The following is a 15,709-nucleotide window of genomic DNA, read 5'->3' on the forward strand; positions in this document are numbered from 1 at the left end:
AACCTTCTTAACTCAAAACTTTGTTACCGAAACCAGTGGTGCTACAATCCTTGCATCCGATTTCTATATTTGTGTTTTGATAGATTTTCATTAGTAGTCAATTGCAGTGCCGTATTTATAAATTATCTAAAATTAAGTAAATAGATTTTTAACGGAGATGAACTAGCTACTGTTACATAGTTTTCACGGCAGTGAGAAGTCGGCCATTTCGTGTTAATAATAGCCAGGTATAGGGGTATAATAATAATAATAATTTATTTTCTCCCATATAACATTTACAACAAACAATAAGATTACAGTTGAGAAGGCATTGGGAGACTGGTTTCCAAACTAGGTAAGAACCTGTGATATGGATAACCAGGCTTCCATTCCACAGCATAGTCATATTGAGTGGTTACAAAAAGTACATACATATATGAGAAGGCAAACAAATTAACAATTACAAATTAATTAACAATTAAATAAATTAACAATTTAAATAAATAAAGAAAGAAAAACAAAACAGTCAACTTATTAGAAGTTAGTACAAATAAAGTTGTATGGGCGTATGCGAGGGTGTGTGTATGTGTGTATATGTTACAAAGCGGCGATTGCCTACTAGGTAAGCCAAATATCCAGCTTTGATTAGGTCCGTATTTAAAAAATAGGATTATTCTAAATAAATAAAAAGTCAATGTCAGTAATAGAATATACGAATGAAGATAAAATGAATGGTTCCAAAATCGAAAATAAAAATACCGAGCTTCGTATGAATAATGAAACCTTATTATACAAATATACGTGAATGAGATGTAATGAACCAGTATTATCTATATATTTTCCACTGAGCTTTGTAAGTTTTTTCTCAATTGATATATTCTCGGTATTATAAAACGTGGACGTAGGTACTGCATGTGTTACCATCGACATTATTCCTTTTACTTGAAAAAAACATCGTCAACACGTTAATAAAGACCAGCTGCCCACAGAAGTATTTCCGAACCAATTCTACTTAGGGTCCTTCAAGAAAAGAGCGTACCAATTCTTGAAAGGCCGGCAACGCACTTGCGAGCCTTCTGGCATTGTGAGTGTCCATGGGCGGTGGTATCACTTAACATCAGGTAAGCCTCCTGCCCGTTTGCCTATTACATAAAAAAAAAGACATTCAAACTTTAATTCACCTGTTTATGAAGCCTTTAAATTACGTTGTTAATCGCTTTGACGTTTATAAAATAGATAGTTGTATTTATCATATGAATAAAAGTTACTCAAATTGTTCTATAGTTTATTGATGACTTTTAATACAATGTTGCCGCATATTCTTTTTACTTTTGAACATTTTTTCACAGTTTAAACACTTATAATCTTTGGTATTTGCGTGTTTTACTAAATGTGCTTTTAACTCATGCTGTCCGTACGTCTTAAAGCCACAGATGTGACAAATAACATTCTTTTCCTTCAAATGCCTTTGTTTTACATGCCTTCGTAGAATACTTTGAAAGATGAACGACTGTGGGCACTGTAGGCATTTAATTAAATCCCTTCTTTTGTGCACAGATGCCATATGTAAAGATCTTTGGTAATGAGTCCTAAAAAACTCACCACAAGCTGAGCATCTGTACCGCTTATTATGAACACATTTCATATGTTCCTGCAATATTTCCTCACTAAAACTTTTATTACAATCCATACATGAAACTGTATCTTCAATATCACCCTTTAAATGAATGCAGACGTCATTAGAGTTACTAAAACGAGTCTGGCAAGTGTCACAATGGAGTTTTAAAAAATGTCTATGCTTTTTCATCATATGCGAAACGACTCCGCCGTGTGACAAAAATTGAGAACTACAAATGACACATTGACAGCTGTCTAGCCTAAAAGGAATGAGACTTATATTATTGTGAAATGTCATCGCGTGATTTTCGACTAAATGATTAATTAAGCTATGCAAATTGTCTATGACTGCTTTGCACAGTTTGCATATAATATTTGTTATATCAACAAATACTGTTTCTTCGTAATAATTAGATATAGTTTTATAAATATCTTCAGGTGAATGAGTGGCTTGGTGGATTTTTAACTGGTCAGGTGACTCAAACATTTCATAGCAAAAAAAGCATCGAAAGCACGTCTTTAACCATCGAAACGGCATAATGTTTGAATTTAACAGAACTTGTTTAATATTATTTCTGATTAACTCGAATTTCTCCTCGTCTCTTCTTGAATCTTCGCTTTCCAGTTCTGAAATGACAAATATTATTTAAAAAATAAATTCAGAAGATAATGGTCGCACGTAATAATTTATAACACACATTGATTAAATTGTCATGAACTATATTTTGAGTTTGAGTGGCCGAGTGCTTGTAGCTGTCGTGCGCAAATGCTCTAGTATTTTTTTTTTATGGCTCTGGCACGATTTGTGCATAAGCCAGCGTCAATTATAGGATTTTTTATAATTCGTGTGCTTGTCTTTAGAAATTCGACCGTGTCCTCCATGTACGGTTTAGGCACTCGCCCGGTACCGCACAACCCTCCCAAAGGCCGAGAACAAAATTAAATTAAAACTTGCCCTCGAACCGGGAATCGAACCCGGTACCCCTCACATAGCTGCCACTTAATAAGACCGCTAGGCTATGAGGCCCCTGCTCTAGTATTTATACATCTTGAGTAAAACCTAGTGTCAAAACCTGTTGTTTGATATATCTAGTAAGGGTTTGTTTTAAATAAAATGCCTGATAACTTTGTGCTTTTTATTAATACCTTATAATATTTACATGGCCTTATGCGTTTGAATACAATAATCTTATTGCATAATATACGAATATTTCACTTGATTGGACATATAAAAACGAGATTTATTATACAACTTCAAACTTAAATCTACTTTTAGGAGCTGTCAAACCATCTCTGTATGACGTTTGACATTATTGTAGGGATGTGACATTCTGCATAAAAAAAATCGATTTTTTCCTATTTTTGAAATAATTTCAAAATGAACACCTTAAATATTTAATTTTTCATGGTTTTCTTAATTAAAAATAAACAATAGAAAATATAAACACAAATAAAAGTGTTAGAATAATCAAAATTAAAATTAACCTAATCTTGTTTTTATAGATTTTAGGTGAAATTTGATAGATGCTGAGTGTATGCCTTTTTAGTAGCACATTGCAGTATTTTTGTTGTCTTTTGTAAACTTGTACTGCTGAATAAATTTATGTATTTTACTTTTAATTAGTGTTCAATTAAAACTTTAGTTTTTGTGAAATTAACTGGTTTTATCAACCTTTCGATGTTTTATAAAATACATCAATGCATCGAGCATATCTATACATCTTCGATGTATATCAAATATCCCTAATAGTTCGAGATCCGGGTTATAAAACACCAGACATTATGTCGGAAGGTGGCAGATGAAAAATTGATTATGATTGATTATCAATTATAAAAAGATTATTAATCGATTGTTTTGAATATTAAAATCGCGTACAAAAATCGATTATTTTTTCACATCCCTACATTTTTGACAGCGCTTATGAGATTGTGACTTGAGATATGAAGCAGATTATAGATGTTAGCGTGACTCATAAAAATAAAAAATATATTCGATTTTTTCACATGGGAGTTGTAAAATACGGTTGCTTAGCGCTAAGTCTTGTCTCTGAGGGTGAGATTTAGGAACGAGACTTGCTAAGCCTCGCCTGACTCTGTATTTTAACGTTAGTCATAATTCACATTAAGTCTTGAATCTGAAGGAAGATTAAGAGTCTCCGTGAGTTATATTTATCAGAGTGTAATTTAGCAAGAATTGTGATGAAGTACAATCATCACACACTTACATACACACACCCTCACATACAACTTTATTTCTACAAACTTCGTTTTGTTTGGTTTTTCTGTATGTATGAACTTTTGTTACCACTCAATGACTTTGCTGTGGAATGGAAGCCTGGTTATCCATATCACAGGTTCTCTAGCTTGGAAACCAGTCTCCCAATACCTTCTCAACTGTAATCTTATTGTTTGTTGTTAATGTTACATGGGAGAAAACAAAGTATAATTATTGTATTGTCTTTGATTTACATAACCTTTACACATTTAAAGAAAAAACTTTTTTACCGGATTGAAGTTATGTATTATTATAAATTTACAACTATTTAACACAACTGAAGACAAAAGATGTTGGATGTCAAAAAGTATCACAGTCACGGTGACCACGCACGCTGTAAAGCACGCGAATCGTCGGATAAATTAAAAATTATGTTAAATAGTTGTAAATTTATATTTTATAATAATACATAACTTCAATCCGGTTAAAAAGTTTTTTCTTTAAAAGTATAATTATTATTAGAATGTTACATTTTCCCTATGGATAAATAAAAAAATATTGTATAAACAGGAATTTGCTTTTTTTTTAAAATTTATATTTAAAACAAAATAAAACCGCTTGTCATGTTTTGGACTTTCCTTCATATTGTGCCAGCAGTATAATCTATGGCTGAGATTCAGATAAGGCGGTCGAAGTATTCAGAAAGACGTTCTTGACAAACGAAGTCTGGTTTCTATTGGTTTTGGTATTGCAGAAAAAACTCTTTTACTAATATGTGCAGCTATAAAATATAATAACGTATTTATGGCTTTATTTCAACGAAACTGCAAAAACATCGATTGGAGAGTATACAATAAAATATGTTTATTATGGAACATAAGATACATGTATCACTTATTCCATGTCATTAAATTTGAATCTGTAGGCATCCCTACTCATCGGCAAAGAAGATAGAGGGTGTAGGCCGAAAAAAAAAGCCGGCGTAAAAACTCTCGGTACTCTTTTAAAATAGCAAATAATCAAACAACACTTATTTTAAAACAATTATCGCAAATTAATTAGAAGTAGCCTGTCTAGCACTAGTCCCAGGCCCTTTTATCAACTAGATAATCGTTAACTTTATAGTAAGCCTTTTTACACAGCTTTTCTTTAATACATTTCTTAAATTTATTAGCATTTATTAGCGGCCCAGTAACATCCTACAGAATTAACATTACTTTTAATTATGTACAATTTTTTTTCAATTTTTTTTTTTGGCGCGACATTCCTAGCTTATTCTTGCTCAAGCCGTCAATTTCCATCGCTTGGCGTAAATCAATCGCACGTTTCTGATTACAAATATAAGCGTAAGTGATGGATTTTGACACAGTACGTGCTAATTCTCAGTTCGGAATCTCACACTTCATCCATCCTATCAGAGCGCATAAGGGCAATAGCAAACTAGCGGTCAGCGAGATGGATTCATTATTATGAAATCCCGCATTTATTGAAATGGCCGCGTGCGAGATCAAAGCGACGCATCTGCGGCCCGTGATGGGTCGCTGGCAACTGCGGCCAAACACGAGTGTGCGCGCACTAACCGTGGCGGCCGTGACGTATTTTCTTAACAGTCCTTCAAACGAAGACTTGCTCATCCACAAATAATTAGGAGAGATTAGGAATCTAAAGCCTGCACCTAGAGTCCTTTATTTAATTATATCAACATATATATATTATATATATATTTTTTTTTTAAGACAATTCACACCAATTGACCTGGTCCCATGCTATGCTGGTGAAGCTTGTGTTATGGGTACTAGGCAACGGATATACATACATATTATAGATAGATATACATATAAATACATATTTAAACACCCAAGACCTAAGCACAACACCAAATGCTCATCACATCGATGTTCGTCTCAGCCGGGGATCGAACCCGGGACCCATGGATTCGCAGTCAGGGGTACTAACCACTAGACCAATGAGTCGTCAAACAATTAAATGACTTGTCATCATATGTTTAAGGTCGTTAAAATATGCATGAAATAATCCCTTTGTAATCTCTTTCGGTTTTGGCCGCTACCCTCGCGGCCGGGTCGCGCGTCAATGCCGCTAGTACGCTATTAGGCTAAGACTGAATCCGCGTTTAACAAACGCTGCATTCAGTACTGATACTGTTCTTCATACACATTCTTAAGCGGGACACCCTTATGCATTCGCGAAAAGTGCGCTTTCATAATTTTTCTCGTCGTAAACATCTTATCACAACCATCACATCTGAAATTCTTCTCCCCGCTATGTTTATACATGTGATTCTTTAGTCTGTGGCTCGTGAACGCCTTCCAACCACAGACACTGCACACGTGGTTTCGGACCTTCAAGTGCGCGTCCCGTAAATGCGTCATCATCATACTTCGAAACACGAACGTTTTCGGACAATGAAGGCATTTTATCACCTCCCTATTCTTATGCTCCTCAACCATATGACGCGAACGTTTGTAATGCGACCGAAACGTTTCATCACAAACAAGACACTTATATCTCTTCTTGTCCAGCTCATGCTGATATTTCTGATGATTCTTCAATTTGTATCGACTCTCGAACTTCTCCCCACACTCCTGACACAACAAACTACTATTATCGTGTATCGCCTTCACGTGGAGACGCAAAAGATTGGCGTCTTTGAAATTCTGCCCGCAAATTTCGCACAGCGTCGCCGAAGTGCCTTTGTGATCTTTATTGGTGTGGTGCAACAATGTACCGAATGTATAAAACGTGGTACCACATGTGAGACAATTCAGGGAATAATTGTCCAATTTGAAGGGTATCATGCAAATACCCACATCTTTATTGTAAACAACACCATGTTTCTCCACTAAATGATTAATCAGTTCGTACAAATCTGGTATATCATCAGAACACAGTTTACACGATAGCGTTGAGATGTCTATGTAGACGACCTGTTCCCAGTATTTGTTCATCGTTGACACCTTTATTTCGTCCCCTGTGTGTTGGTGTTGGTGCATTTTCAGTTCTGATGGTTCTGTGAATATGTCGTAGCAGTAAAAACATCGGTAGCAGCTTTTCAACCATCGGAATGGCATAACTGTAGACTTTATCAGAACTTGTAGCACATTATTTCTCATTATATTGCGTTTCTCCTTCGATGTCAACCGTTCTGGTTTTTCGATTTTAAAATCTTGAAATGTCGGTATCTCCTCTTGTTCTGAAACGAAAAGCCCGATGTTATTTCTTCTGTTAAATGCTTATTTGTTATCGAACATAATTTTTCACCAATAAGTTGTTTTGGAATATTTGTCACTGATTACGAACTTGGGCCGGAAACAAATAATTATCGGCGATAATTGCCTAATTTTTGACGTGACAACGTCTTATAATTCGATGGAGCCGGCTGCACGCACGAAAAAACATGACTCATGCGGCGTTACCTCGCTCTGAGGCGTAACCTCACTCTGAGGCGTTCCATTTAAAATTGACATAATTGTATTTATGCGTACAAATAAATGTAACTTGATCAATTCAATTGTGATTTCCATTTACCTCCTCTATATCCATACAAAATACCTATCAAACAAATTAATTTTTTTTTTAAATGCAACCATCCCATCAATATTTTTTTATGACGTTGTCACGTTCAACTATCGTCAGTAAACCGACTTTACAGACAACCGATTTTTTTTATCAATTTTAAAACCGGGATTTAGTCAGTCGGACAAGACTTGGCGATATAACTTCCGTAGTAAAAACTAATTGGTTTTTGACGTACGGGTCTCCATAATTAACATTAAGACGCAGAGACAATGTCTCGACTATGAACTCCACATGCTTTTAGTTTCATGCTTGTCTCCGCGTAGTCACGCACATGAGTTTAAGAAAATAATAAGTTAAATATAAAATAAGATGTATAATCTACAGCTGTGATACTTTTCGACATTTAACACCTTTTGTCTTCAGTCACCACGCACGCTGTAAAGCACGCGAAACGTCGGTTAAATTTAAAATTATGTAAAGTAATTGTAAATTTATATACATAACTTCAATCCGGTAAAAAAAGTGTTTTCTTTAAATGTGTAAAGATTATGTCAATAAAAGACAATACTAAGATGTAAAATTACAAATATCAATAAGGTGACGATCCTACCTCCGGTTTAAAAAAATCTATGTTACGGTATAAATAGGTGTCCCCAATATACCACAAATATATTTTAACAATACAAAAACCAAAGCAACAAGTTTCAACATTATTTATTATACCTATATACACGTGGAGAAATGCGAAAATACTCAAAAACTACTGAACCGGTTTTTTATGAGTATCGTTTTCCAAGTAAGTTATACCGTAAAACAAACGGCAATATTAGGAGACCTAGCGCGAACTATGACTCACATATGACGTATGGGAGAACATTTTTGACGTATGGGAGTCGACGAGCGACAATTTGTCATTATGTAACGAATTGGGCGTGGGGAGGGGGGTGTGTGTGTGGGGGAGAGGGTGTGTGTGTGCGTGTGTGTTTGATATTCCTCTAGTAAAAAATTATGATGCGAGGCGAGGATTGAATTACGCGTTATTGTTAATATTATTTTGGATTATACATATTATTACCTACAGGTGCTGATAAACTTCTTTTTATTAGGTAAAATTTAATCGAAATTCTTCAAACAGTTTCATCCACAGATACTTGTGTGAATTCAATACTTGCTTCAACCTTATCTTCTACGTACTCCGGATGGAGGGTCTTATAATGCAACCTCAAATTCGGCCTATGCGCAAATTCTTTTCCACAAACGGCACAAGTATGGTCTTTTCTGCCAGTATGAACCACTGAATGCGCATTCAAATTAGACTTCTTAGCGAATTTCTTCCCGCACATCGTACATATAAAATTCTTATCGCCATTATGTTTACGCAAATGCAGCTTCACGTCGTACGGTCCAAAAAATCTCTCCCCACATATTGGACACTCAACATTTTTCTCCCGCAAATGAACGCGCCGCATATGCCGGGACATGAGACTCTGTTGGGGGAATATCTTCGGACAATATGGACATTGGATTCTCATTTCCGCCACACCGTGAACATTCGCCAGATGCAGCTTCTTAAAATACGGACTTTTGAAAATCTCCGGACAGAATTGGCACGTTAGAAGATTCGCCAAATGCACGTTCTTCTCGTGAAGCGACTTCTTCGATAGTGTCTCCAGACTTATCCCACAATAATTACACGTGTACCCTCCATCCCTGTGATAATAACGATTGTGCATTCTCAAATGATTGTCACCTTGAAAACTAGTCCCGCAAACATCGCATATATAATCGTGGGACAAATGATGTTTGTTAGCGTGACGTAGGAGGTATTCGAAGAAGACGAACTTCATGTCGCATATTGAGCATGTAGGTTGATCTCTGTCCAGTTTGAAGGGAAGAAAACAGTTTGGGACGCTCATATCATATTCGGCGTCGTGTGCTATAATCAGGTGGTGAATGAGTTGTTCTAGCGTGGCAAATATTTGAGTACAAAGCTCGCAAGTCAGGTTAGTTATGTCGATTTTGACGGCTGCATCGCGATTTCTATTACTTTTAGTACGATCGAAAATTATTAACTCTAAATTAGCAAATTTGTGGATTTTTGTATGTTCCCTTAAAATATCTGGATCTTTGATAGGTTCAGTGCAAAAGAAACACCTATATTTGCCTTTATAAAAGAGAAATGGTGTGGCATTGCTGTATTGCAATACATATTCGATGTTTCGTCTCTTGATCAAGTGTTTTTGCACCATTTCGTTTTTCTTTTGACCGTCTTCGACGTCTCCTGTAAAGAATGAGCCCTCATGAATTTCTTCTTCCTTTCTAGCTTAATGATTTGATTATAGATTCCTAAATATATTTCATATAATCTTATTCTTGAAATACAGACTATTATTTTCATATTTTATATACATACTTCTTTAAGAAAATTAAAAAATTAAATTAAAGCATTATTCTACAAACAAAACAATGCTTTAAAATATTTTTTTAATTATTAAAGTATAATGCAACCCCGTTGAAACCTCCCCACAAAGAAGGTTTCAATTCATTTTAAGTACACATAATCTGTGGTGACCGCGCTGGTTCCGAGCCAATAGACCAATAACAGACTTTTTCCATTGGCGCTATTTCGTACATACGAATTTGAGTAATATTTTGTTGGATAAAACTTTAGTAGCAAAAATGTCAAGCAACACCGACGATACCGATGAAAAATTGACATTCTAGAAACAGAAACGAAACTGACGAATATTCTTTTGCCAGAAAACTCAAGAAAAGCGTACGACAAATGTTACCAAGACTATGACTTGGAAAATGAACAAAAAGGCTAACTCATTTTCCGAAAACGTTTTTTAGCCTACTTACAATAGTTATCGGATTACTTTAAGTGTTCGACCTTATGGTCTAAATATTCTAAGAAAATAAAAATAAAAAAATGTTTATTATGGAACATAAGATACAGGTATCACTTATTCCACGTCATTAAATTTGAATTTGTAGGCATCCCTACTCATCGGCAAAGAAGACAGAGGGTGTAGGCCGAGAAAAAAAGCCGGCGTAAAAATCTCTCGGTACTCTTTTAAAATAGCAAATCATCAAACAACACTTATTTTAAAACAAATATCGCAAATTAATTAGAAGTAGCCTATCTAGCACTAGTCCCAGGCCCTTTTATCAACTAGATAATCGTTAACTTTATAGTAAGCCTTTTTACACAGCTTTTCGTTATTACATTTCTTAAATTTATTAAAAGTCAGAGATAAAAGAGCCTCTGGGATTTTATTAAACAAGAGTATCCCTATGATTAAAAGTACACTGAGTATTTATAACGAAATTGATATTACCAAATATTCAAAACTTGTATCATTTCTGATACGTAAATCACAAGGATCTAAGGGAAGAAAGCCAAGACATTTTCAGCTGAACACTTAAATAAATTTTTAAATGAACAGATTAAAGTAGTGTATGCAACTGCATATAATTAGGTATTAAAACACTCGTGTATCACATATTTTAATGACAGTTGACTATTATATGACAGTTGCATAAACTACTATTAAAGGTGTGTTAGAAAAACATTTGAATTTCTATAAATCTTTATTTACATACAAATTATCTAGATTTGATTATCATATAGCAAAGTTAAAAATAAATTATACACTTTCGCTTATGTACTAAAATTTAATATCTAAGACCTTATACACAATTATTAGTAGTAGCGTTTTCATAAACACTTTTATTTTATCATATTAGTAGTAAAATTAATAAGTTTCGTTGATAAAAGCTCGAAAGGGTTTACTTATTAGCAAACGGCGTGCTTTACCATTCTCAGAGAACACATTTGTGATAGGCTTTGTGAGACTGAGTTACGCTTACAAATAGTTTTAAATTTCGAGTTTAGTTGAGGGTAGTTTAAAAGTAGATAAGGCCCTATGTAATTTTTTTGTAACTAAATAAAGCCCACAACATAGATTCATTAGATACCTGATAGTCGAGAATTAAATATTTAAATTCGTTGCAAAAGCAGAATTTTTTCATCTACCCACAAATTTTAATAAACCTTAACGTGAGAACTTCTGGCTGAGCAGAGCATGGCCATACGTAACGCACTTGCCTACAAATTAAAATTAATATAAAAATATCTTGCTAAGCTCAAAACCGCCGCCTATGGACTCACATTGGCAGATGGCGTGGCCTTTTAAGAATGAAGGACCCTAAGGCGAATTGGTTCGGAAATACAATAAAGTGGTGGTGCACGGCAAACACTGCCTAAAGAAACGCTCAGTTGTGGAAGGGTATTTAAGTAATAGTTGATAAACTTAAGGTAAAATGAAAAGACAGCGCGCCACGTCTAAGATATAGCTCAAAGAAGAGCTAGCGGGAACATGCAAATAACGAGGCTATCTACCAAAATGCTTTTTGACGATTTTTTACATTTATTCAGCGTTAACGTGCCCATATTTCTTGTGCATACCCATGTGCGATGCCAAATTACTACGTCGCATAAACGATTTACAACATACAGCGCAACTGAACTTCCTAACACCTTCATGTTTCACCATATGAAGCTTCAACAGATGATTATCAAAAAATTTCTCCCCACAAATTGAGCATTCCATATTTTTCTCCTTCAAATGGGTCCGTCTAATGTGATCCCTCATGAACGAATTCCTCGTAAACATTCTACCACAATAGCTACACTTATGCCCTATATCATGAACTTTTATCAGATGCTTCTGTCTTTGATACGGCGACTGAAACTGCTCATTGCAGTTAGGACACTTAAAATCCTTCGCATTATGGCATTTAGCGTTATGCCGGTTCAAACACCACTGGTTCCTATACTGAATACCGCATATAGCACACTCGCAAGCGCCTTTATGCGTATGCGCAATGTGCGCTGTTAAATTTGACACCTTTTTAAAACTCCTCCCGCAAGAATCACACACGTGGCACGTATTGCTATGCTCAGAGTTGCAGTGGCGCAGTAAAGTTGTGAAATATCGAAAAACGCTGGAACAATGCGTGCAAGAGCATTTGTCGATATAAATACGAAACGGCTCAAAGCTAATAACAGATTTATCGTAGGACGCACTATGTTTAGCTATAATATGATCGATCAGTTCTTCGAATTGTTCAGCTGGTTGACTGCAGATTCTACACGAGAGGGAGGAAATGTCAATTTTGACAGTTGTCCGTTCGCCTTTACATTTCTTAATACTGGGCGTGTTTAAATCGCAAAACGGATGTTCGGACGCCGTATGTTGTTTGAGTTCCTCAAAGTCCGTGAACCGTAACGAGCAATAGAAGCAGGAAAACTTGCCAAAGAATTTAAAAGGTACTACTGATGTCATATTTAATACGTTAATTATATTTCGTCTAATTTGGGTTAAATTTTGCTTTTTCTTCGGCTCTATAGCGTTTTCAGAAGGTAGCATAGCTGGAGTCGTTTGTAGGATATTCATTTTACAGTTTTTTATGTGCAGCCCGACACCTTGCTTTGAATGACATTTTTTTGAACAAAATGGACACTTATTACTTTTAAACTGGGAATGATCGTTCTGGATATGCTTTTGTAACAAGGAAAAGGACGCGAAGCTACCATTACAATATATGCACTTTCTGAAATGATTTTTGTTTTTGTGACTTTTCAAAGCGTTTTTGGAATCGAAGACATCTGCGCACACGTCGCACGGGTACCCTCCATATTTGTGGAAATTGTGGAGGTGAAATGCCAAATCCCGTTTACTATTGAACGTGGCTCCACAGTCGTCGCAAACAAAATTATTTTGCGAGTGCACAAGCTTCAAATGTCTCCTTAAATAGACGAAGTAGGAAAAATCCTTTTCACAATACTGGCACTTCATATCCACCAACCGAAATTCTGAGATTGGCGTTTCAACTGTTTTATCGTAATCCAAATCGTGTTTTCCTATCAAGTGATCGACTATTTCACTTCGACTCGTAAAAGGTTCGTTGCAGATTTCACATTCAATAGCCGATATGTCTAGTTTAATTTCTATACTGTTTCCTTTGATTGCTTTGAGCGAGTAGTCCCGTGTTGTGCATTGGCCGTGCGATTTCATGTGTTTCTTTAAATCTGAGTAATCCGTATAGTCATTAGCACAATAGAAACACAAATATTTCCCTCGCCATTTAAATGGTATTATCGTTGTGTTGTTGAAGAGTATTTGCAAGTTTTTCCTTCTCTTCTCAGACGTATAAGGCTCTAGGCCTTCCGGATTTTCATCTGTAAACAAATTCTTGCTTCAATCCTCTTGAAAAACCTTCACCAATTTTTAGCACATAAGTTTCTTGTTAAACACATAAATTCTTTATCGGCAAATAACTTATTTCTACATTTTAGTTGCTGTCTCAGTCCTAAGAGATCATGGAACAGTGGCAATCTTGATTAATATTACGTAATGTAAAACATTAATTATAATTAAAAGCTAAAAGGAAGAATTCTATTATTGGCATTATTAAAACTAGTTCATCTGGTCGTGTGAGGTCATATGGCCTCTCAAATTCTTCTTCCACAAGAACCGCTTCCCACAGATATCACAATGATAATTTCGCTCACCAATATGTTTGACTAGATGCGTTTTTAACAGCGGCTTATCAAAAAACCTCTCAGAACAAATATTACACTCCAAATTCTTCTCCTTCAAATGCAGACGTCGTACATGATTTCGCAAATGAGAATTTATAGTGAACACCCGGTTACAGTACATGCATTTATGGCCAGAACTGTGCGCTTGTATTGCGTGCTTTTTAAGTAGATATTGCGTCCCGAATTTATCCTCACATTGTTGACATTGGTAAATTTTCTCACCATGTACTCTGGCTTTGTGACGGGATAGTTTGTGAACGGTAGGAAACTCAGTAGAGCACTCCATACACTTGACACTATCTTGTCTGTGGTAGCGCGATATGTGTGCGCGGTAGTTGTAATTATTGCCGAAAGTCTGACCGCAGTAAGCGCAAACAAAATTCTCCACAGAATGTAACAAATTAATATGCTCCAGCAGTTTTCTGAAATACTGGAACACGTCCGAGCAAAATGGGCATGGTATACTATCCTTTGCAATTTTAAACGATTGCAAATATTCTACAGTTTTGTCATAGGTCGCTTTATGTTTAGCTATTAAGTGATCAATTAGGGGTGGAACGTCTGAGTAGTTTTCTGAACATACTTTGCAGGACAAATTAGATATATCAATTTTCAAACTAATATCACGTCCCTTAAGAAATTTCATAGATTTGGATTTCAAGTCGCAATGCGGATGCTCTTTGACAGAATGTTCTTTGAGTGAATCAAATTGTACGAAATCTTTAGAACAATGAAAGCATCGAAAACGATTCATAAAGTATTTAAAAGGAAGCGCCGTGGACATGTTAAGGAGGATAGCGATATTTTGTTTAATCACTTTTGTTCTATTAGAGGAATATTTGCATCTACTTAGATGATATTTCAAGCCTAACTTAGACGTGAAAACTTTCTTACAGTTATCGCAACTTAAAGTCAACCTAACCGGTTTCAAGTTAAAATCAACAAACGCATGCTCATTAAGCAAATGTTGCCGGAGATTATCATAATTTTTGAAAACAATATTGCATTTCTCACAAACTGTTACTGAAACATCTACTTTAACTTCATCTGGTATGTTGGCATTCATTATAACATCGGGTGCGTGTGTTTTTATATGTTTATTTAATTCATCATATTCTAATGTTTTATTGCAAAATAGGCAAGAATTTTGTCCCTTAAACGGTACAACGCTAGTATTATAGATGAGTGTGAGTAGATGCGGACGTCTCGGATCAGTATCATCTGAAAATAAATTACTCTTTTCAGATACTTTCTGATTATATAAAAACTACTAATTAGTCCCATAAAAAGTGTCATTTATACGATAATGCAGCGATCGAATTTTTAGTCATACTTCTTTAGGTGCGTTATGAAAAATTGATGAGAGTGAAATTTTACGATGCGCGCGCACCGTGACACAAAATTAACAGAATGATATTGCCCACGGAAGATGCTACGGCATTGGACATAATTTAAAAACAACATTCGAATAATAATAGAATTTATGTTACACTTAATGTAAGAGAATAATAATAAATATTTATTTATTTAATTTTTCAAATGTAAACTGAACTTTATTGACTATAATGACTCCTTTTCCAGTCTTTGATTATTTAATTGTAATTAATTATTTGCATGCAATCAAAAACTATTTTTAATAATGCCAAAGAACTAAAGAAGTATAACCTCTTACGCGCGTACATAAGTACACGCACCCTTTTTTTTATTTCAGACTATTGTAACATATTTAAATAGGGTATAGGCAAACGTGG

At 35.2% G+C, this 15,709-nt stretch overlaps 1 protein-coding gene across 5 annotated transcripts in view; it reads right to left on the minus strand.

Moving 5' to 3' along the window:
* Positions 1-253: 253 nt before the first annotated feature.
* LOC125058330 (zinc finger protein 729-like) overlaps positions 254-15,709 on the minus strand; it is a 29,333-nt gene continuing 13,877 nt past the window's right edge. Inside the window, exons 5-6 of one of the 5 annotated variants that reach the window (XM_047662402.1) lie at positions 8,424-9,629; positions 6,911-7,022 (exon numbers count right to left, since the gene is read on the minus strand). In XM_047662402.1, coding sequence (XP_047518358.1) covers positions 8,476-9,629 — 1,154 coding nt within the window. In that variant the 3' untranslated portion in view covers positions 6,911-7,022; positions 8,424-8,475. Of the gene's footprint in view, positions 2,224-5,748; positions 7,023-8,423; positions 9,630-10,929; positions 15,180-15,709 lie in introns of those variants that run through there. The other 4 variants (XM_047662406.1, XM_047662405.1, XM_047662400.1 and 1 more) reach the window with 4 other exon arrangements.

The sequence above is a fragment of the Pieris napi genome, chromosome 18, assembly GCF_905475465.1.
Source record: "Pieris napi chromosome 18, ilPieNapi1.2, whole genome shotgun sequence".
NCBI lineage: Eukaryota > Metazoa > Arthropoda > Insecta > Lepidoptera > Pieridae > Pieris > Pieris napi.